General features: G+C 32.8%; 1 protein-coding gene across 1 annotated transcript; it reads left to right on the forward strand.

Annotated features, from left to right (window-relative positions):
* The first annotated feature begins 6,764 nt into the window (after positions 1-6,764).
* LOC112277206 (heavy metal-associated isoprenylated plant protein 23) lies at positions 6,765-8,589 on the forward strand. Its single transcript, XM_024509282.3, has 4 exons — positions 6,765-7,153; positions 7,347-7,451; positions 7,629-7,719; positions 7,957-8,589. The coding sequence occupies exons 1-4, from the start codon at positions 7,136-7,138 to the stop codon at positions 8,157-8,159; spliced, it is 417 nt and encodes a 138-aa protein (XP_024365050.1). The 5' UTR covers positions 6,765-7,135; the 3' UTR covers positions 8,160-8,589.
* Positions 8,590-22,718: the final 14,129 nt, after the last annotated feature.

Here is a 22,718-nt window from a genome sequence, read left to right on the forward strand (position 1 = left end):
ATTCATAAATTTTATTTCTAATAGAAAATTATTGTATCTACATAAAATCTACTATTTTCTTCTATTACTTATATTTAAAGGATAAATTAATATTTTAAATTTTTATTAATATAATATATTTATCTAATTATAAAATTAATTAAAAGATGTAATATTTTCTATCTTTTCTTTTCATATTTTGTAAAAATATTTGTTTTTTATGCATCAATCTAAATGATTTTTATATGGAATTTATTAAAAAAAATATGGTTTATTTATGAAATAATTTTTTTAAGCTATATATATATATATATATATATATATACATATATCTAATAATCTTTACTTTTTTTAATATCTATTAAGAATTTTTTTTCTTTAATGATTTTAAGATTCTAATAAAAAATATATATAATTTATATATTCTAATTTAAATTATTATAGTAGTAATAGTTGTAGTAGTAGTATGTATATATATATATATACATGGTATTACCTCTCATAAGTTTTAAGATTGATTTATTTCTAGAAACATAATTTACAAGAAGTTAAAACTTATGAATTTAGCTAAAAACATGAATCTGCTTAAGTGTCCACTTACTGCTAGCTTAATGCTTTTTATTCTACATGCTCAATATCTGTGTGCCCTATACATTTCTGCGCTTCATTAATACTAAGCAAATGCTAATTTATAAGCAAAAGAATTCAAAGCCTTTAATATTGCAAATGATTCTTGTAGAATAGGCCAAAATTGAGTTTAATTTTATACGAGCATCTTTACAAGTTACTATTAGTAAAATCTTGAAGAAATGGAATGAGTATGAAGCCATTAACTAGAATCAACTTTAAGCAAAGTGTCTAAAGATGTTTCACTTTTCTGACCTCAAAGAATCATATACTCTATAGGTTCTTCAACAGCAATCTTAAAATGTGTTGTTATCACAAAGAAAGAAAGTCCTCAATACACTCTTGTGTCACTAAAGAGAACTAGAAAGTCACTCAAAAGGTGATGTAATATTAAACTAAAATGGATATTGCCAAAAATAAGAAGACTAAAAAGTCTTGAAACAAGACTAAGGACTAAAAAGGCATTGATAAGAGTGAAGAAGGTTCACTCTTACTTCCATATATACTCTTAATTAGGAACTATGTGGCGATGTCTTAAAGGACCTCTAAAATGTGTTGACTTTGCTAGCCACATGTCTTAACTTGCAAGACAAGTTATCTATATATATATCCCACATAGTTAGCTTGTTCCACAAGCTACTACACGGAGTTAACTTGTTCCACAAGCTACTACATGGAGTTAACTTGTTCCACAAGCTACCAACACATGGTTAGCTTTTTGGCCAAGTTTCTATTCTACAAACACATCTAAACTTAAAACCATGTCTATGAAGCTTCTAGATAGCTTCTCTAGAAGATTTTATGAAATTAGTTTATATTTATTTACTTCTACCTAATCATATAAGTAACTATTGAGATAAATGTATATGTCCGTGATAATAGGCATCTAAACTTGTAAAAATTAATGATGAAGAAATAGTCAAAGAAGAGCTAGTAGACATAATTTGAGATTTTTTATTACGGAATCAAATGTCAATCAAAAACTTGTTCAATTCAATCAAAGAAAATGATATGCATATTGAGTTAGATGATCACAAAATCATTGAACTTATTCATTATCAATAAGTAAAAGAAAGCAAAGATGTTGACAATATCCTCAAGGAAGATTGTATGTCAGTATTGTTCATGTGCACAAAAGAAGTTGCGGAGCCTTTTCAAAGTTATCTCCATGCTGAATGTTGGAGATGTGGATGAATATACTACCTATAAGACCCTTTGCAACATTTAACAAAATCTGCATACAAAAGACTTACAATAAAGTACATCAAATTCTTCGCTAAATCAGATTTTTTATTATTTATATCCTCCACAAAATTGTGGCCTTTTGTTTTTGTCCCTCCGTCACTATAATTGATAATTTAAGATAATTATAACTTAATTATAGTATAATTAAGTTGGTTGCTCAATTTTTCAATACTTATCAAAGATCATAACATACTAGGAGATAATTTATAAGAAGTAATATTATATATGTATATTTTTAAAAAAAAAATTATATTTTTATGTATAAAAGTATTTATAATTATTTCTACAAAAAAATTAAAAAATTTAAACCACTTTTTTTAACTATCACATCTATTTATACAATCTCTTGTATTTTATATATTATTAATTATATTAATACAAATTTTGGTTTAAATAACTTTAATCATAGTGAAATTTTATAAGAAAAATATGTATTAATAAAATATATAATCTTAAAATTTATATACAATTTTATAGTCATTGGTAAAAACATATTTTAATAATAAATTATAAAGATATTAAATTGAACATAAAAAAATTCAAAACATAGAAAATGACCATAAAACTTATTTTTAATTGAAAAACTAAATTTTTATTTATGCTTAAGAAATGAAATTTGAATTTCACTCTTAATTATTTTTAATATAATTTTAAGATTTTAACCTAAATTGGTTTTTTTTTTAAATTAATATTTTGATGTATATTAATGTATATAATTTTTATGTATCAATTATTACTAAATAATATTTTAATTCATATTTATAATATATATATATATATATATATATATATATATATATATAATTTAATATCATAATAATAAGTGTCATTATCAAAAAAAACTTTAAAATTAAAAGATAATTCAAAAGTCTTATGGAGCTTGGATGTTATTATTTCTTTTTTTAAAATAATCTTTTATTTATTATTTTCATTTTTAATAAATTTTTAAATAATAAAATAATAATTGATATTTTTATAGACTTCTAAAAGAATTAAATAAAAATTTATAATATAAAAAAATTATATAATCATACTCATTAATTTTAAAAATTATTACATAATATTTTATTCTTTTGATTAAATTTTTAAAATATATTAATAATTTATTCTTCATATTTTACAATATAATTTTGCATGAATAACAAATAATTAGTGGAATTTTGCAAAGTCATGCCATATTTGGTTTTTGTATTGGGTCTAACAAACTACTTTTAGTTAAAAAAGACAAAAGATTATTTATCTATTCATACTTTAGGGAGGTTTTGTTTCAAATGATTGCTTGTATTTTAATTAATTTCTTCAAGGAATTAAATATTCATCATATAATTTTTATTTTTTGAAAACTACATGTACATGTATTACATTCTATTTTTTATTTTACAACATTGACATATGGGTTACTTGCAATTTTTGTAAGTTAAAATCAGAAACTTTACAGAATTTTGAGTTTATATTTAATTCTTAAATTTTTGTATATAAATAATATAAAGCTTAGATATTTCTCTGAAGTTGAGTTTCAATTATTTTTTATATTATATTAATGTATAAATACATGTGCATGTCTATGAAAATCATTTAAAGGTAAGAAATTAATTAAATTAGAAAGAATAATACATAATATAATTAATTTTAAGAAAAATCTATTATGATTTCAAAAGTAATTCTTTTATTAAAAAAATAAAATGCATAGAAACTCTTAATGAAAAGATATTTCCTCAAAGAAATAATCAAATCGGTATATAATAATGATATGGTAACACCAATCTGAAACAAGAAAATTGAAAAATAACAAATATACATTTTACATTACAAAAATAGACAAGAATAAATAATAATGATAAAAATAGCTAAGATTCAAGCATTCAAAATAAAACTGAATTTCCTTACAGTACATTTTTTTTGGCCAACTTAGTCTTTACATTTTCAATGAAAAATTATTTCAGTAACACAAACAACATTTTACAAAAACTAAAAAGATAAAAAGAAAACTGTTTCTGAATAATAAACCAACAATCCATAAACAACTGAACAATCCTTTTGTTCAGTGAAACGTAAATATCCAACATCAAACAAACAACATCAGTCAATTAACGTCTTGAATATCAGACAACTTATGCAATTCTTCTAAGCTTTATGAAAGAGTACAACAAGAACGAACTATATTTGCAAATGTCAAGCAAGTGTCAGTTACACTCACCTCTCAAGAAAACAAGCTTGGGCTGCCAACAAGAATCAAGTAAACAATTGACACCCTTGGTATGAATAGATTTCAATCAAACAGGAGAATTTGTGTAGCCAATTCCTGGTGTCGAAATGAAGAAACAACGACAACAACTTTGTTACTTTGTGAGACCCCGTCCACGTAGTTACCTCCAGAAAGTACTCTCCACACAGTATGCTCTAATGGGGGAAGGGGGGAAGCGTGGTGGAGCAGAGCCTTCCTCGGAAGAGGCGACGCTGCAGTGGGTGGTGGTGGTGACCTCGGTTTCGGAGGCCGAGGCAAGAAAAAGGGGCACAATTACATCCCCCCCCCCCCCCCCCCCCGACCCGACCCCTCCAGTGGCGGCGCTGATACATTCACGTCCCGTCTCCCCAGACGCTCTCGCACTTCACCGCACCGCTTCAGGTTTCCGCCACTGCTAGTTAGCTAGATGCTCCTTTCTATGCTTCCAGCAGCTGACAGGGTCCCACACTGACTTACAGACCTCCGTGCCACGGATCTGGACCCAGTCCAGCAGCATCGTCTGGTGACGCTGATCATTGACAGTTGGGTTGTAGTGGTGGAGGTGTTAGTCGTGCCCGCCTCGACACCGCTCCGATCTCATTGGCTGCTGCGGCGGGGCTGTGAGTTTGGTGGCTTGCCATGCGTGTAGCGCTGCTCGCAGTGTTGGAAACTACAGCAGCTCTGGTTGCGAGCAAAAGGCTGCGGCGTTTCTGATGAGGGGGGATCCGGTCACCCTACTTGTTTGCTGCAGAGATCCGTCGGCCATTGGAGTTTTGCAGGTTTTGGCCTGGTTCAGTGCCAGATGGCTGACTAGTGAACCCAACCAAACTCACCGAGCGTTGTTTGCTGAAGGCTGCTTCGGAGGAGAACAGAAGGTGAGGATCAGTGAGGTGCAATTTCTCCCATTCTTGCTCATTTGCTAAAGATTTTGTACCTATCTACATGGCATTTATGTACACCTTTTTACTGATTTGTTTGCAATTAATTTTGGACGAAATTCCAGGATAAAAATCTTTTTTTTTGCCTGATTTTTTCAATTCAGTGTTCAAAATATATAAAAATTTGAACTTTCAATTTGTTTGTTTGATATTCAATTTGTTTTGTTTACAGATTAAGGAAATGTGTTAGACACCTATTAAAAGTGCTTGCTTGTTTTTGTTGTGTGATGATGTGCATAGATAAATAAAATAAACATGTCACATTTATGTTAAATACATCACCTGGATCACTACTTGTTATTTCTTTTCTAAAAAAAACAAACAAACCAACCAACAGCAAAACCTAAATACAACTATTATTAATCCTACCTACTTATAAATTGATTCACTCCCATCAGATCTTTTAAAAGGATAAAGTTCAAAATCATCATCATCATCATCATCATCTATATATATATATATATATATATAACTACACAAATACACAATTTTAAACATAGATAATTGATAGCTATTCTCACAGATGTGTACTAAGATATGAATTTTAATCAATCAAGAACCATTACATAGTCATGACCACATATTTTCAAAATCTTGAATAAATATCAAGTACCAGAGGTGATAATAATTCTCGGGTAACCAACCTCACTACTTTCTAATTCTACAATAAATTGCATATAATGTAACTCTAGACAGAAAATCTCTTATTCATAATCTTCATTTCTGTTAATAAATACTTAACCTCATTCTGGCTTAACTCTGCATGGCCGATAATGCTTGCATGATATGCCTCTCCTTTTGATGAGCCTCCAGGTTCTGATCTGCTACAGAACATCATCATCATCAGGGCCCCATAAATCCAGCCAGAGCTAGAATGCATTGTGTCAGGGGGGTAGACATCAACAAGTTGGACCCCACCCACTAGTGGAGTCCATCTCTTTTTTTGTTTTGTTTTTTCATAAACGAAATAAATTAAGAATAGAAATAGAAAAAATTAAATTAAAAAACAAACTTAACTTAACCTCAGCATGAAATCATTTGCTGATAATGTTGGACACCTCTTTACAAAAAGCTTGTATGGAGCTGTCAGGTTGTGGAACACCATAAATCTTCAAAAAACTAACCACCCCTTGTCATTTAATATGACAAGCTGTGATATGAACTTTGCTTTTTCTTTGTGCAAAGTTTGCTACTTCAAGCCAGGGACACCACACATGATATGAATTTTATACACACTTGTTGGTGTTGGTTTGGCCTCAACTTGAATTGTAACTTTAGGACAAAACAATGCCAAAGAAATCTTCTTTTTGATGATTTTTTCTTTTTTCTTTATTTTTGGGACTAGAGGCAATACTTCACCGTCAACTCAGGTTGCAGGGCTTTCAATTAGAGTAACTCAAGACTATCACTTCACAGTAATGAGCATCTCGCTCAATTCATGCCAATATACAACCAAGTAGCGGTTTATATCTGAACACAAATGTGTAGCTAATTAAGACACTTATTTTGAAAAAGAGTAGACTTGATTAGCCTCTTTCTCAGTTGCCAGATCTATCAGAGGTGCCGTTTTAGACAGAATCACCGAACAAACCATAACGGGATTAAGATTCAAGACGGGATTAACGACACGCAAACTAGATTTAAGCCGTTCTACAACTGGTGTAGAGTGCAGGACTAAGCATGAGAGGCTTCCCGTTCTCTCTGTTTTTCAATTTAAACCCCCATCGGTAGACGAATTCGACGTCTCATGTAGAGTGGTTGAGGTCGTTTACTTGCAGTTCCTGAGCGACGTCAGTAACACGAACCAACACTAAATCGTGTATATCCTTCATTTCCGTTGGACCAAGGAATTGCTTAACAGGTCACTTGAGCTGAAGAAGGCGCATTTGTATTTACTGTGTCCTTCAAGCGCAGTCGTCTGAGTGTCCGAACCACTTGGTTGGTGCTGAATTCTTTAACTTCTGTTACAGTGATCGAAGGAAGTGCTGATCTACATGCAGGGAGCTGTGACTTTGGATGGTTTTCGCTGAAATTTTGTAGCCAATTTGCAATCCTAGTTACGGTAGTGTGAATGCAATCGGGACGTTGAATTCAGGACAGCAGCTGGTTGTGGAAAGCGAAGATGTGGACAATAAACGAGGTATTAACTGTGTTCAGAACGTCCACTGTATTTTGCAGTCGGATTCCTCGCCCTGTCTTGTGTGTGCCTAATTTGAGAACACCCAGGACTCAAATTATCATAAATCCTTTCATTAAACTGATGTTTCCAGTAGGCGGCATTCTCTGTTCTATGTGATTGTCATCCATGACCCTGTTGGCGATGTGTCTTGTAGCTCTTCTACGGGCCGGAGCCTGCACTCACGTACATATATGAGTATCCTAAGTTGAAGCCTGTAGAGGATGTTGTTGTGAAGGAACTGAACCATGCAAAGGAGAAGGTATGCTGTGGTTCACACCAAAATGGTTGATGGACGCTTAGTCCTTTCAGTCGCTATTCTAATGAGTTGAGACAGGCTAACTTCTTATGGTATCTGTAGTGAGCCGTTGCAGGTCTGGGATTACTTGCCGTCACATGAGTGAAGCTTCTGACCTGACTTCTATGCCGTGTCCTGCAGAAGGGCCACAATGGTGAAGTGCATCTGAAAGTGGACATGTGCTGTGAGGCATGTGTGAAAAAAGTTCGGCGAATTCTCATCGAGCTCGATGGTGCGCATTCTCCTCTTCTTCGTACTCATTCCTGGATTGAGAATCACTTCCATTGCGTATTGGTTTCGCCCCAGCGACTCTCTATATTGCCGTGACTGACGGGTCGTTCGAGAAGTGAGCATTGAGGTACCTATGTCTACAATTTAGACTCACAGTTATTCTTCCCGTTAAAGAACCTACATGTCAGCTCCCATCGATTAAAAGCTGCCACTTCTTGGCTTCAATCGTGTTCTCCAGGGGTGAGCAGCATCATCGTCAACGTCCCTACCAAGAAGGTTACTGTCACGGGCGATGTGAAGGCGGATGCTTGCCTAAAAGCTCTAGCCAAAATCCGGAAGCGCGCTTGTCTATGGGCAGATGCCGAAGGTGGTGGCAAGGGGGGAAAGAACAAATCCAATAAAGAGGGAAACAAAGACTCAAATAATAGGACTCAAGCCTAGCGAGCAGACTTTAGTCATGCCCTTAGGTGTCCCCGATGCCATGAGAACTGGAACTTGAATTTGGACCTTGCATACTGCGGTGTGGTTTTAAAGCTCTACAAACCAAGGTACACTCCATTAGTAGACTGTGATCCTCGCTGAGACGATCCTGGAATAGAATCAAGTGCTTGATATTGCCTTCACTGGAAATAGAGTATGTTCGTTAGATTAGCCTGCAGTATTCGATATGATTGAGAGCATCAGAATTGTTGCGTGAGGATTACTTCTTTTGTGAAGGGAGCTGATTTAAGCATGATGCCCTGAACCTGGATCCGCTGCATCTACTCATCGAATGACGGATGTTAGAGATGTTTGCTTCCATCCATGGGGCAACATCTGTTATCAATGAAAATGAGATGCATAAACTTTATTTGTCTTTTTTATACTGTAACAGTTTTGTACCACTTTCTCTGCATGCTAGTCCTTGCCAGAGGACCGGGCCCTTCGTTGTATGTGCCCCACCAGTTCTACCAACGAAATTTGATTTTTAGCAAGTCAATACTCCTAAAGAACTGAGGACACACAGAAAAAACTCACTTTAATATGACTATGAACATTTATTGTGAACTGCAGTATATCTTTTTTCTATGCTAAATCTAAAGTTGTGACCATACTTGGCGCAAATTTGCGGCTATTATTTCACACTTTTCAGTAATTGTTGTGAAATTCGCAATCACTTCCAACAACAAATCCTATTCATAATGAGATATAGTTCTCATTTCCCCCACCCAAATTCATCAGATGTTTGCTAAAATTTAGTTGACAATAAACAAAGACCGTTGATTATGCACTGTACACTTCTAAGCATACTAGTCTGCGAAGAAAATTCCAATGAAATATGACCGACCCAATTGAATTATTGCGCATGCACTTTCGTAGTCTCTTAACTTGAGAAATCGTGCATGTACATCGTTTTATTTACAAATCGGAAGGATCGTGTTCATCACATGCGAAGTGGCACTCTGTTTCAACAGCAATTCAGAATTATCGATGATTTACCGGTGTAGTGAATTCAGCCCTCTCTGCTCATCGTCGTAATATTCAAGACGTTTCTCAAGACCACTCCTGGTTGGAATAGTGCAGGTCGCATAGGATAAGTCAGCGCTTCTATAAAATAAAATAAATCTTAAATATCTCAAGGTGTCCACAAAGTCGACAAAACTGATCCGATGTTGTGATGAGCCCTATCATGAATTGCAGTCCTCGCAAGCCCCGACGTCCCATCCGATGCAACACGTGGGATCCAAGGTTTTGGCTTTGCTCACAAAACTGTTCTTCTGCACATGAGATGCGATTGTGATGTAGACCAAGGACTGGTCATGGAGAGAAAAAAAAACCAGCTTGGTGCAGAAGCTTCATCCAAGGCCATCCACATCAGGGTTCAAATGGCGTCAGAATTTCTATTCATTCGAGGCCGACATAAGAGATAGGTTGCGGGAAGTAGACTCACGAAAGTGATGAAGTGGCCTATTTTATAGGAGGTAAGCAATCTCCATCGATCATTTCTAGTTTGATCGATTGTGTGCAAAAGCAGGTGGGGGACTAGATAGGTGTAGGCCGCGACTTGGGTCGTGGCTTCTTTCAAATCATGTGTCGCCAACCAGTAATCATTCAAAAGGTTCTCACATTGACATTGCACAAGTCTTGGTGGAAGACCTGCATCCTACACTCTCGGATCTCAGGCTTCAATGTTGCATGCCCCACATGCTTGAGAGTCTCGACTTGGGTTACCCTCAAGAACATACCCGGTGAGTGCTTGGGAGTGGCTGCCCACATGGCCAGCAGTTCAGGAAAATTGCTACAGAGCAACAAACGTATTGCTTCTTCGATAGGCAAAAGATTTTGTATCGGGCTCTCTTCAAGGTCGTGGTGGAAGCCCTCCCTCTCCATCACAAATGTTGTGACAGGGAAGAGAGCCATCATACTGATCAACTATTACAATCTCCCCATTCAATGTCGACTCTACCAATCAACTAGTCACCTTGTCAAGGACTGTCGGAAGCTCCCTAGTTAAGAGGAGTTTGAGGCTACAAAAGATAACGTAACCAAGGGAAAACAGACTCCCAAACCGGCGAAAACTAGACTTCTTCTAGCCCCTCCGACAGAAGAAGGTAAAAATCCGATAATCCTACTTTGTAGTTTGAACGACTCAGGGGTTGTAGGGGTTGCCAGTGGCTCTCAAGAAAAAGACCTGTCTTCCAGTAGTTGTCACACCATCATAGGGGCCCAACTCCCAGACTCATCACGTGAAACTCTAGAATGGAAATGGAATGGATGAAAGAAGATGCACAGTGGCAAGAAGGTTCAGGGTCCGTCTAAGAGAGAGATCCTGAAGTAGCAAGAAAAGATGGAGACATACAAGCAACAAGCACAAGTAATCCGGGCATTAGTTAATTTCGGTTTGGTTGATAGGATTGCGCGTTTGACCAACCCATCTTCCCATAGCTAGTTAACTTCCCCTATTCATGATCTTCACCCCAATCCAGGGATACATAATCACACATCAGCAGGGGATTCTCAAGACTCAGTGGACCTAAGACCTGCCTTTGGCCAATCCATTGCGAGGAGCGTGAACTAGGCAGCAGAGGATGGATCAAACCAAGCGGAAGAAACCTAGTCGGAGCCTCCAACTATCTCAAACCGCTCTTGGTAGTTCTATCCCCCCTCAATCTCCTCAAAAAATAGCCACAGGATAGGAAGAGACAATGAGTGATTTCCATGTCCAGACTGATAATAGACTGGGAGTCCATGTAAGAATGGCCATCGATCTGAATAGGCTCGTCTCAATGTTACAATCCGTGGTTTTTGAAAGTGTGGGTGACGCCTCAACGGCATATCCATTGAAACTTCTGATTTCAACACAAAAAGAGGACTTCCTCTCAGCAACCTCAAGTCCTCGTTCTCTACCAATGACTCCATCTGGCGCAATTGTCTCGGAGTATCTATGTGCACAGTTTCTAGAGTGACTCCGAGATAGGGGACTAGTTCCCCCAATTGGTGGCTTCTTCACCTCCCAAACAAGGAAGCTCACAGATTTTCAACTCGAGCATCGTTTTGATATCTCAGAGTTTGCCCAATGGCAAAGGTCAATGCTTCTTTACTCTTGTCGAAGTACTCCAAAAACTGGTACCAAGCTGGAGTCTATCCGCGGACTCTTCTAATTCTCCACTATCCTCCCTCCTTTCCTCCCACATACCTCCCTCCCCTCCCCGTCCTCCCTCATCTGTCATGAAGATCGCAATTATATCTCAAAACATTCAAAGGCTTAACTGCTCACAGAAGGTTAATATAATCTAAAATTATTATCACCCGTTTCAAGTGGAATTTGATATATTATGTTTTTAGGAGCATAAGATTCAAGGAGGTAAGCTCTTCACTTTGGCTAAGTCAATCTGGCCACGAGCAAACTTTTATGCAAAAGAGGCTGGTTGAGGAGGGGTCTGCTCATGGGTGGCTCTGCTGATCCTTCACCTTGTCTTAAGCTCTAGGCACTCCCGCTGTGAGAGGGCTTATTGGGTGCGGATGCCCGGAGCTCCCAGGGGTAGGAGGGGAGGGGAGAGGACTGAGGGGGGAGGGAGGCAAGGTTGTTTTAAATGTATATGCATCTACAAAGGTAGGTGAGAAGATGGCCTTATTGTCCAAGATTCTATCTACTCCATTCAGAGATTGCCAGTGGATTCTTAGAGGGGATTGGAACATGGATGAGAAATGTGCAGATAAATCCTCATGTGGTAAAATAATGACAAAAGTTAATAGGAGGCTGATTGGAGAGCTTACCACAGCTCTCCATATTGCGAAAACGTTTTGGATAATAACCCAGTTAAATTTTCTTGAAATAACAAGAAAAGGGACAGAGTGTGGGTCCTAGTGCGACTTGACTGATTCTATGTTTTTTGATCCATGAGCTCGGATACTCTAGCTATGACTGGCTACCATATTAAAAGTGATAGCAACTATTTTTATCACATCCCGATTTGAAGGCAGATCTTACTTTAGAGCAAAGAAAAACCAAAAACAACATATAAAATGAATAGTCACTACTTCGCTTTAAAGGTGGTAGCTCACAATATTATCCAAATTTAGCAAGCTAACTTTCACTTTGGATTCACTAAAATGCTACAAAGAATTATCAAGTTTTGTATAGATTTTTGCTCATGTAAAATAGAAGATTATAGAGAGATTGAGAAGAATCTTTTCTACTTGCTATCAAAGGTGGTCATTGCCTCCAACTTTAATCTCCTTGAGTTGATAATTTAATCCAACTTTAGTCTCATAGCTAAACAATTTCAATTATACAAATAATGACATGTTAATGGACAACCTTGTTAGGAGTAGAATTAAATGGGAGTAAAGCTATGACTTGTGCTTGAAGGAATTCTTTAGAGCCATTGGAGAACATTCAGGAGCATTGCAAATTACAAAACTTGTGAATAGGTAAGATATGGTGATCACAAACCAAAAGAGCATGGAATAGGTCTAAGAAGAATAATATGCCACATTGTACAAAGCCACTATTTTATTTGAGGTACAAAAAGAGGTGGCAATCCATGTTCTCAAGGGCCTTTTCAATTACTTTTTGGCATCTGATAAGGTAGTTTTAATCATCCCACCTAGTCTATTGGAGTTAAAAATTGCATTGAATAGCATAGTATTTGGATGAGCCTCTAGCCCAAATGATATAATCATAAAATTCTACAAAGAGTACTAAGATCTTATTAAGTATGATTATCTTGGGATGATCTCAAAGGAGCTTAAAAATTAAAAAAATGCCATCTTGAGTTATCCTAGAGATCATTCCCTAATACACAAAAGAAGAGTGCATGGACACCTCACCAACTAGAGGTCCATCATGCTCCTCAATGTAATATACAAGCTATTTGCAAAAATATTTCAATTCCGCTTATAATCCATTCATATGGAAGTAATCAATACTATGAGTTATCAAATTGACTTACAAGATGTGTAAACTAAAATAAACTTCAACTAATTAGAAGTCTAAACGAGTTTACAATGATTTTAATTGTCTAAGTTTTCTAACAAAAATCCTATTAGCATTTGATTTATGTCATGTACTTCTAATAACTCTTCAATTGTGAATTAGATAAAACCTTCTAATAGAAATTTTTTTCTAACTCACAACTATTACTTATTTATGAATTAATTTTTAAATGATTTTAATTTTAAAATTATATATATTTTTAATTTTAATTATTTTTAGTATTAATTATCATTCAAGTTTAAATCTTCATCCAAGAATATATTTTTATCTATAAATAAATTTTCATCTAAGTATAATTTTTTATTTGTAAATAAAAATTCATCCATTTAAAACAAATTTTCATTCATCCAAATTCATCCACATAATTTTTTTATTTAATAGGATTCAATTTCATCATTAATTTCCACCTACATGATTCATCCATGATAGTTAACTAATAGACTTATAATATCATCCAAGTAATAATCAAAGGTGGTTGGTACTTCTAAACCTATTGTTGGACCTACCTTCACAATTTAATGTACCATGGTTGATTGCAAGCTTTAAATTGAATCCAATTAGTTTTATTAGAAAGAAGACTATAAGAGACATCCATCTTCTAAATTTCGTCTTTATTCTTAGCTATGTAACTCTAATATCACCCTTCAAAGTTGATGGTTCAATTCAGCAAGGAAGCAGATCCTCTTCTACAAAATTAAGTGCCATGCCTTGGTCCTTGATAACCCTTTAGTAAATCTAATCTTGTGGAATCTTAACTTCAAATAATATTTTTTTTATTTTATTTTTGAATTCCTAATTTTATCCTTCAAAGTTGTACCTTCACTTAATCACTTGAATTTGGAAGCAATAGATCTACTTCACAAGAATCAACACTCCTACCACGCCTCAATTCTAATATGATTGATTCTTGATATTTTAAAAATTAAACTTCATCAAATTTTAATAAAACAATTCTTATTGCTTTCCAATTTATGAGCAATGAAGAAGAGTCTTCCAAAATAGAGTTATCAAACTATAAAGGCAAAATATTACCTATCACTAAATTAGAGGTTCTTTTTTCATAATAATTCCAAATTCTAAGATTTTTATTGCTAGAGAATTGCAACAAAAATTATTACGTCTACCAAAAATTTCAAAACCTGATTTTGAAAATTAAAAGAAAAAATTAGAACAACCAAGCTACCTATAAAACCTAGAAAAAAAATGGCATGGCTTTTCCTATCAATAAAAGGAAGAAGAGGAGAGAGGGTTTGGCCTTCCAATCTTTTTATACAAATATTTAAATCCCTAAGAATAGTAGCCACATCTGCACCATTGAGATACGATGAATCTAATCAAGATCTATGGTTCACAAGGCCTCCTAAATCTGAATCCGATTTTAGGACTTGAAGCTCATATAACTATCCATTAAACATGTTTTTGATAAAACTAATGCCACCATGATATTCAAAATACATTCTTATTCCAAGATTGTTTCCTTGCTTGCCTAAATCTATGCAAAAATGTAATACTTATGTAGTTTTAAAAAATTATGACCCAAGGCTAATTGACTATTTAAATGCCATAAATTATTCACCAATTGTTGTTACAATTCTATCAAAGAGTGGTGGAAGTTGTAACACCAAATTAAATTTGAAATTTTCTAAAAGATCATGGACTTTGCAAGATTATGAGTCTTTTAATCTTTGGAGATTCTAATAATTCTAAGAAGTTAATAGAATGTTAAAAGATAGTGTTCTCATTTGAAAATACAAGCTTGAACCTATCTAATAGAAGAAGAAAAAAAGAAAGAGGAAGAAGAAAAAGAAATGATAGTAATAAATAAAATAACTAAGAACAAAAATTATTATCAATGTAATCCTTCTTCTATGAGAAGGAATTTAATTTTAAGCCTTTAGGACTTACATATTATTTAAGTTACTATAGTTGCCAATTTTTTGTATTAATATTAATTTTCCTTCATCTAAAATCTTGTAAACTAACCTTCACCTAATAATTGCAATTTGGCACTCTTAATGCATTATTTTGTTCTAAAATATTAAGTGAATTGATTTAGTGACTCATTAAGACAAAAGAGTGCAACAAGAGTATCAATTGTTAAGTATTAGTTGTAGAGAAGTAGAGAAATTACTAAACAAAAGCAAACTAGAGTTAGTAGATTAATTCAAGTCACGTGTAGGAACTCTAGTAGAAAGTTCGAATTTTTAGAGGGCATGCAATTGGCATATTTTTTAGTATCTTGGAAGCATCTATAACGAATCTAAAATAGTCAAAATTCTAGTGTAATCTAGGGTCTGGCATGGCCCGCACTCCTATTGGGATGAGGCCCTAGACCCAGCCTCATCCACGCGGAGGATGCGCCCGATCCCCGGCAGGGTGATATCCAGAAGATACCCGGGTACACGTACACTGCACTGCGTGCACTTTTACTTGATTATAGAAAATAGAAACCTATATTTCTTTTTTTCTTTTTCCTTTTCTTTTTCGTCTTAGGCACTGGGCGCTCCAGTGTCCCTTCTGTCTTCTTTCCTTGAGCTGGTGTCTGCAGTTCAAGGCGTTCGGCTTCCGTTTTTTTCTCCTCGCTCATTCGGCTCGAGCCGTCGTGTTGTGTGTTCTCGTATGCTCGAGTCTGCGTTCTTGCACTGCCAGACTTGGGACGCGTCGGTGTTGGAGGCAGTGGCGCTAGAGAGGAAGAAGGCGCTAGGGGTGCTTATTTATTCCGTGGTCTGATTCGACGGCATTGGCGGAGCTGTGTGTGCCCTCATTGTTCTCCTAGCGGCTGCATTGTCCAGATTGCTAGCTGGCCTCCCTCACCAACCGGTTGTCCGTCATCTCCCTTCTCCAGAAATCGTAAAAGCTCAAGTGATCGTATGCTAGCTGTTCAATCCCAGGAACACATTTTCTTAAATTTGTTTGCGACGGCATCGGCAAAGCTGCAGAGTCCACCTCAGCCATGATTACTTGAACGACTTGGTGATCCGTGGCGATCTGCGGCGAGCAGAACCTGATGTGCGATGAGGGATGTTCCGTGATAAAATAATTCTTTAAATTCAACCAACTTAGGTGCCGTCGTAGAGTAATGCGATGTTGGGATACAAGTGTTAAAGACGAATTGCGAATGAGATCTCATAAGTGGATGAAAATTCATTTGTAGATGAGAAATTGACTTGGATGACATTTCATCTTGGATGATTTTTTAAATACTAGTCATAAAAAATTAAAGAAAATATGTTAATTTTTTTAAAAAAAAACATATAAAAAATTATCTTTCAAAGGTTTTTTTTTTTTTTTTTTTTTTTTTTTCATTATTAATGGCTTGTTGTAGTTGTATGAGTGTAGATTTTAACTAATTAGAAAGTTAAGAATTTAAAACAAAGTAGGAGGCAATTTAAGCAATTAAATTGTAAGCCAATTAATAGATATGAATTAGAATAGATTACCTATTAGAAAGATTTCTTTAGATCTCAATGGAGATTTATTGGAATTGTTGGACATCAATCAAATATTAATAAAGAATTGTTAGAATAATTAGAAAATCAAATTATTATGAATAAGAAAAGACTTCCAACTTGTAGGGTTTTATTTTAGCTGATAAGCATGAACCAATCCATCTTCTTGCCTCTATAATATATTCTAGATAATATACTCTTAACATACAAAGCTATTGATTGACATGTGCATTTTGGCCAAGACTTTATTTTTCTAAAATTGGATTTTGATAAGGTCTATGACATGGTCAACTAATAGTTTTTTTTTTATGTTATATCAACTCTTGGCCTCCCTGAGGCCTTCATTTTGATAACAAAGATTTTCTTGCTAAATGCAACAACTAGTGTAAAGCTTAATGATGCTCTCTTTGAGATATTCAATATCATAAGAGGAGTATGCTAAAGATGCCTCCTAACACCATACTTCTTTTTCATTATTACAAAAGTTATGAATTTCATGCTTAAAGCATGTGTTATGGTTGGATTAGTAAAAAGAATCTGTCTGCATGTTCTAGATCAACAATAAGTTGTAGCCTAATACATCGACAATACTGTCCTCACCATTGTAAGAGAAGTTTCCTTAGCTCAATTTGCCATTAATATACTTGATTCTTTTTGCCAAGGCTTTAAATTTATCTTCAAATGAAATAAATTCTAAGGATATTGGCAAGTGGCTAGGATATTTAATTGGCTTTTATGGACCAATATGCTTAGTGTAACATGGGTGGGAGAATTGACAATTAATACTTCTTTTGGATTCATCTTTTGGAGTACCTCTCATGTCAAATAGTGTCGATGAATTCTTAAAGAACTAGAGTGAAAAAAAACTTAAATACTAGTGTTTGGCTAAGCTAAATTCTACCAAAAGAAGAATCATTGTAAAACATGGTCCTACTGTTGTCATTACTCTTCTTTGCATTCATTTGGAAGGAAACAAAGCTAAGCTTATCCAAAGTTTGCTTTAGTATTCAAATTTTTTTGTAGTTGAGATCGATGAATAAAATTCACAATAAGATCCTGTGGATTTAGTGTTTTCTATTGAAAGCTTAGAAAGGACTAGATCTTATATATCCAATTGATTGTCATGGACATACATTGGAAGATTCTTCGAATATTCTTCTAGAATATTCTCTAAAGATTCTCTAAAGATCCCTTTAGAAGGTTCTAAAAGATTCTTAGAATATTCCCTAAAGATTCTCTTAGAAGGTTCTAGAATATTTTTAGAAGGTTTTAGAATATTCTGATAGATTCTAGGAAGTTGCTCGAGAAGTTTCCTAATTAGTAGAAGTTGTTGGAGAAGCGTCCTAGTTAGCGGAAGTAGCTCGAGAAGCTTCCTATTCAGTAGTATATATAGGAGTCGAGGCTGAAGGGTTCTTCAGTCTCGACAACACATCTCTTGGAGTTCTAGCTCACCTTTCTGGTGTTGTTCTTGTACTCATCTGTTTAATCTAGTTCTGCCACTTCTTCTTGAACTTCTTGTTAGATTTCAAGTTTGTATTTTGTGTCCGTGACATTGATGCTCTTACAACATTAATGACAAAATAAGTACCAAAGGTATATGAACCGAGTACATTAAATCTACATTTGATGATTCAATACCAGTTATCTCACTTTCAGCTATATAAGGGGGGGCACTCCTTACCTAACCTTGCATACATCAATATGCCAAATTTGTAGGCCAAATACATTTTGAAAATGTAGAATAGAATTGAGGTATCATCACAATTGCTTATCAAAGAACTCTCCTAATTCTAGTTGAGTTTGCATGATGAACTAATAAGTAAATCATTATGGTGGTCAACATTTACTCCTTGGATTGGTGTTGGATTCTCTAGATTAAAGACAGTGCACTTACAATAGGCATTTTGGAATTTGTTTGAGATGTCAAAACCGACAATTGCTTTCTCACAGCAACAAAGGCTATAGAATAATATTTTATAGTAACACAACTATATAGTAAAAAAAAAAAATATGGATATTATTATAGAAGAGCCTAGTAAAAAGTTGTAGTAGAAATTTAAAGATAAATTATAAAAAGGTAGTAAAAGATTAAGTCTTAATACTACCTTTTTGTAGAAGGAACTTCTAATTACTTTGTAGAGGCATAAATGAGTCAAATTAAAATAAATGAGGTATTTTTTTAAAAAAAATAGACATGTTTAGAAGAAAGTTGAAAATAGGATAAAATAAAACTTACCTCAAATTACTAAAAATCAATATTTGGAGAGGACCAATTGTCAACTTGGATCAAAATCAGACCCCAAGTCATAAAATGGTGCCTATACAACGACTTTGGGATTCTTTGGTACATCAAATAATGGAACCTGAAAGTAAACTTGAGAAGAGATTTTTAGGCATTGATTTAATGTCAATTGAATCAATATTGAGTTTTTAAAGGATTTTCAAAGTTAGTAATGTTCTTGGTTGGTTTAGATTTTGAGAAATAAAAATACGTTTACAAATTTGAGGATTTCTGAAGTTCTATGGTGTTTGTATGGATGAATTTTGGATAGTGTCTTAGTATGCTAGTTGCTAATATGTGTGAAAATTTTGAAGTCAATCGAATGGTTAGATCAAAGCATGTGAAGGTTTTCGTGGGTTAATATCTTAGAAATTGGAGTTTGAAGGTTAGTAAGTATTTCTAAGTTCTTCAACAATTTTTTAATTTGATTGAAGTGATTTTTTTTTTTTTTTTTTTTTTTTTTTTTTTTTTGTGTAGATATTAGATTCAATTTCCAATGTTAAAGTGAAATTTAAGAGAAATTCAATGGTTCTAGAAGGAAGTATTGGTGCTAGAAATTCAACATTTAGAATGAAAAAGGAAGTTGCCCATCACTTAATTGGATTATCTTGCATTTCTCTCAATTAATAAGTGCAATTGATTTCATCTTTCTTGTGCTTGTTTCTAACTAAGATAATAAGAAGTATACAAATTTTAAATTGATATCATTGGTTTAATCATTAATTGTTGAGGTTCCAATTTACTATAGAATTTGATTTAGGATTTGTCTACAATTTGATTAGGGCTTAAGATTTGGTCTAGATTTTAGTTAGGATTAGGATTTTCTTGGAATTTGGTTTAGAACTTTACTAGGCATTGATTAAGGTTTATCTAATATTTATTTAGGATTTAGGATTTATTAAGATTTCATAAAGATTTGATTAAGGTTCAATTAGAGTTTCAATTAGGATTTGATCTAGGAGATGATTAAAATTCAATTATAATTTTTATTTTTAATATTTATTTAGGATTCTTTATTTTAATTTCTAATTTTAGTATTTTAAAAAAGATTTATTTCAAGCAAGAACACATGTAATACAACAACGATTCAAACTCTTGTCTGTAAAGTTTAATACATGAAATGTGATTATTTAACACTTCAAAAACTTTTGGAGGTATTTATTTATATTAAATTTATTTACCTTAGTAAATAAAGAATCGATGGAGCATTTCTAAAACAAGGATAATACTATATCTAGCCACATTGTATCATGGACATTATATCATGGACATTGTATCATGGACCTATAGTTACTTAGATAATATGAATAGGTAATAGTAGGTAAAAGTTGGTTAATATGATTATATCTTGTATAAAAGCTTTATAGGTACAGTTTCATCTTTATGCATGTTTATAGATGATTGGTAGGTTAGAAACTTGGCCAACAAATTAGACACATGTTACATGTATTGGTAGCTTGTAGTACAAGCTAACAATATGATGCACATGCAAGAAACTTGTTTTATAAGTTAAGACTTGTGTTTTGCAAATTGGACACACGTTGGAGGTTCTATAGAATGTTTTTATATAGCTCTTAGTTAGATAGTATATATAGAGACAAGAGTGAAGCCTTCTTCACTCTTCTCAATTTCTTTCTTCATTCTAGTCTAGTTTCAAGAATCTCTAGTTTTTTAGCCTTTGGCAATAGTCATTCCATTATCTTATTATATATGTTTTCTTTCTTATTTTTAGTTTGTCATCTCTCTTTGACTTATTTCTCATTTATTTACATATCTTCTTTGAGTTCTTATCCTTGATACATTATTGTATTTATATTCTTACTTGAAAATGTATTAGACACGTAATTGTAGAAAGTAAGTAGAAATGCAACAAAAAAAATTCTATTAAATCTAATAGAGTCTTAAATAAATTTTAAACTATTCTTATAAATTCTAATCAAACTTTAATTAATGCAAAAGAAATTTAAAAGAAGTTACAAAAGAAACACAAAAAGGCTATAAATTAATCTCAAAAAAATTATGAAGATTTTTTTAAAGAAATATAAAGAATAAAATCTTAAATAAATAATAATAATATTTAAAAAATAATATAAATAGAATTTTAAATTAAATAATAAATAATCTGAAATAAATACTAAAAATAGAAATATTAAATAAATCCTAAGTAAATATTAATTAATTATTATATTTTTTTGAAATCTAAATAATTATTAATTAAAAAATTAATATTGAATTTAATTTTATCCAAACTTTAAGAAATAATCAATTAACAAATATAAATAATTTAAAAATAATTAGATTCACCAATTACAAAAAAAAGCTCACAAAAACCTCTTGGATGTTGGCCACCTTCCTTCTCCAACTTGAATATTGATTTTTCAACAAATATTTTTGCTTTTTGAATTATTCAATTATTTTAAAAATTAGATTTTGTATAGTTGTTTAAGTTTAAATTACTCTCACCAAATTTTTCTTTAATTGAAGTAAGACATTTCTTTTAGATCATGAAAACCTTCATTGATCCTAAATTTCAATTATTTGAGATCATAATCTACAAGAAGTTGATAATCTCTTCTCAATTTTTCAAGAAGTAATTCTAATTTTTCTTATAATTTTTTATTAACAACTTAAAGAATAATTTAATCTTGTTTGGCTCCAATGTTAACTTTTCTATCTTTAATAATTGAAAATATTACATTTCAAATTCCCTTAATAGCTCTATTGCTTGTAAATTCTTATTAGATTACTTAATCCATTCTATAAATAATTTCTTAGTAACATGCTTAGTGTCCTTCAAGAAAAATTCATCTTTTAATACATGTAAAATAAGTCCTTTAGACTCTCATAATGCTTCATAATTGATATAATATATTCTCTTATCTTAGGTACCATAGCAATTAAAGCAATAACTGGTTTTTTTTTTTTTTTATATCTTCTAACTTTCTTTAATACTGCTATAGTTGTCCTTGTTTAATATTTTCAAGTATAATGGCTTGAAGATTCTATTTCTTCATCACTACAATCCTCAAAATGCACTCGTTGATTATAACCATTTTTTTTACTTGTTAATTGCTTGTAATAATTATCAACTTCTTCTTCATCCTTCTAATTCCTTGCATCAATAGCATGACTCATTCCAACTTCACCTATTAATTGTCTCTTTCATTTAATATTTTCGATAATAATATCATAAAACTCCTTCTTTGTAATTCCTAAAATCTCTTTCAATGTGAATTCCACTTTAATATTTAATACATATTATTGTATGGCATGATTTTTTATTTAGAAATACATTAGATACTTGATTGTAGAGAATTTAGCTTTAACTTACTGGCCAAGTTCCAATAAGTGATATATCCTTATCATAAAGGAAAAATAAATACAAAAATATCAAAATATATTTTATTAATAATATTTCTTTTATATTTAAGAAGCTTCAAACATAAGGCTTTCTAAAGTATCTTTCATATATATATATGTATATATATATATATATATATATATATATATATATATATATATAAAGTCTTGGCTTCCAAAAATCCCTTTACTTTGTATAAAATGTCCAAAATATAATAAAATCCTTTAAAAAAACTTTTCTCTTACAAAAGATTTTTTCTCTCTAAATTTTAGAAAATCATTTCTCTTGATCTGATTGTTCAATTTTTTAAAAATTTCTAGATAATAAAAAATTTATTCTTTGGCATTACCACAAAAAAAATAAACCATAAATCTAGTCTTGATCATTTGGCATCTTAGAAATCCTATCAAGTGCTCTAAATCCTAATTTA

This window comes from Physcomitrium patens, chromosome 25 (assembly GCF_059467195.1).
Source record: "Physcomitrium patens ecotype Gransden chromosome 25, ASM5946719v1, whole genome shotgun sequence".
In the NCBI taxonomy this organism is placed as follows: Eukaryota; Viridiplantae; Streptophyta; class Bryopsida; order Funariales; family Funariaceae; genus Physcomitrium; species Physcomitrium patens.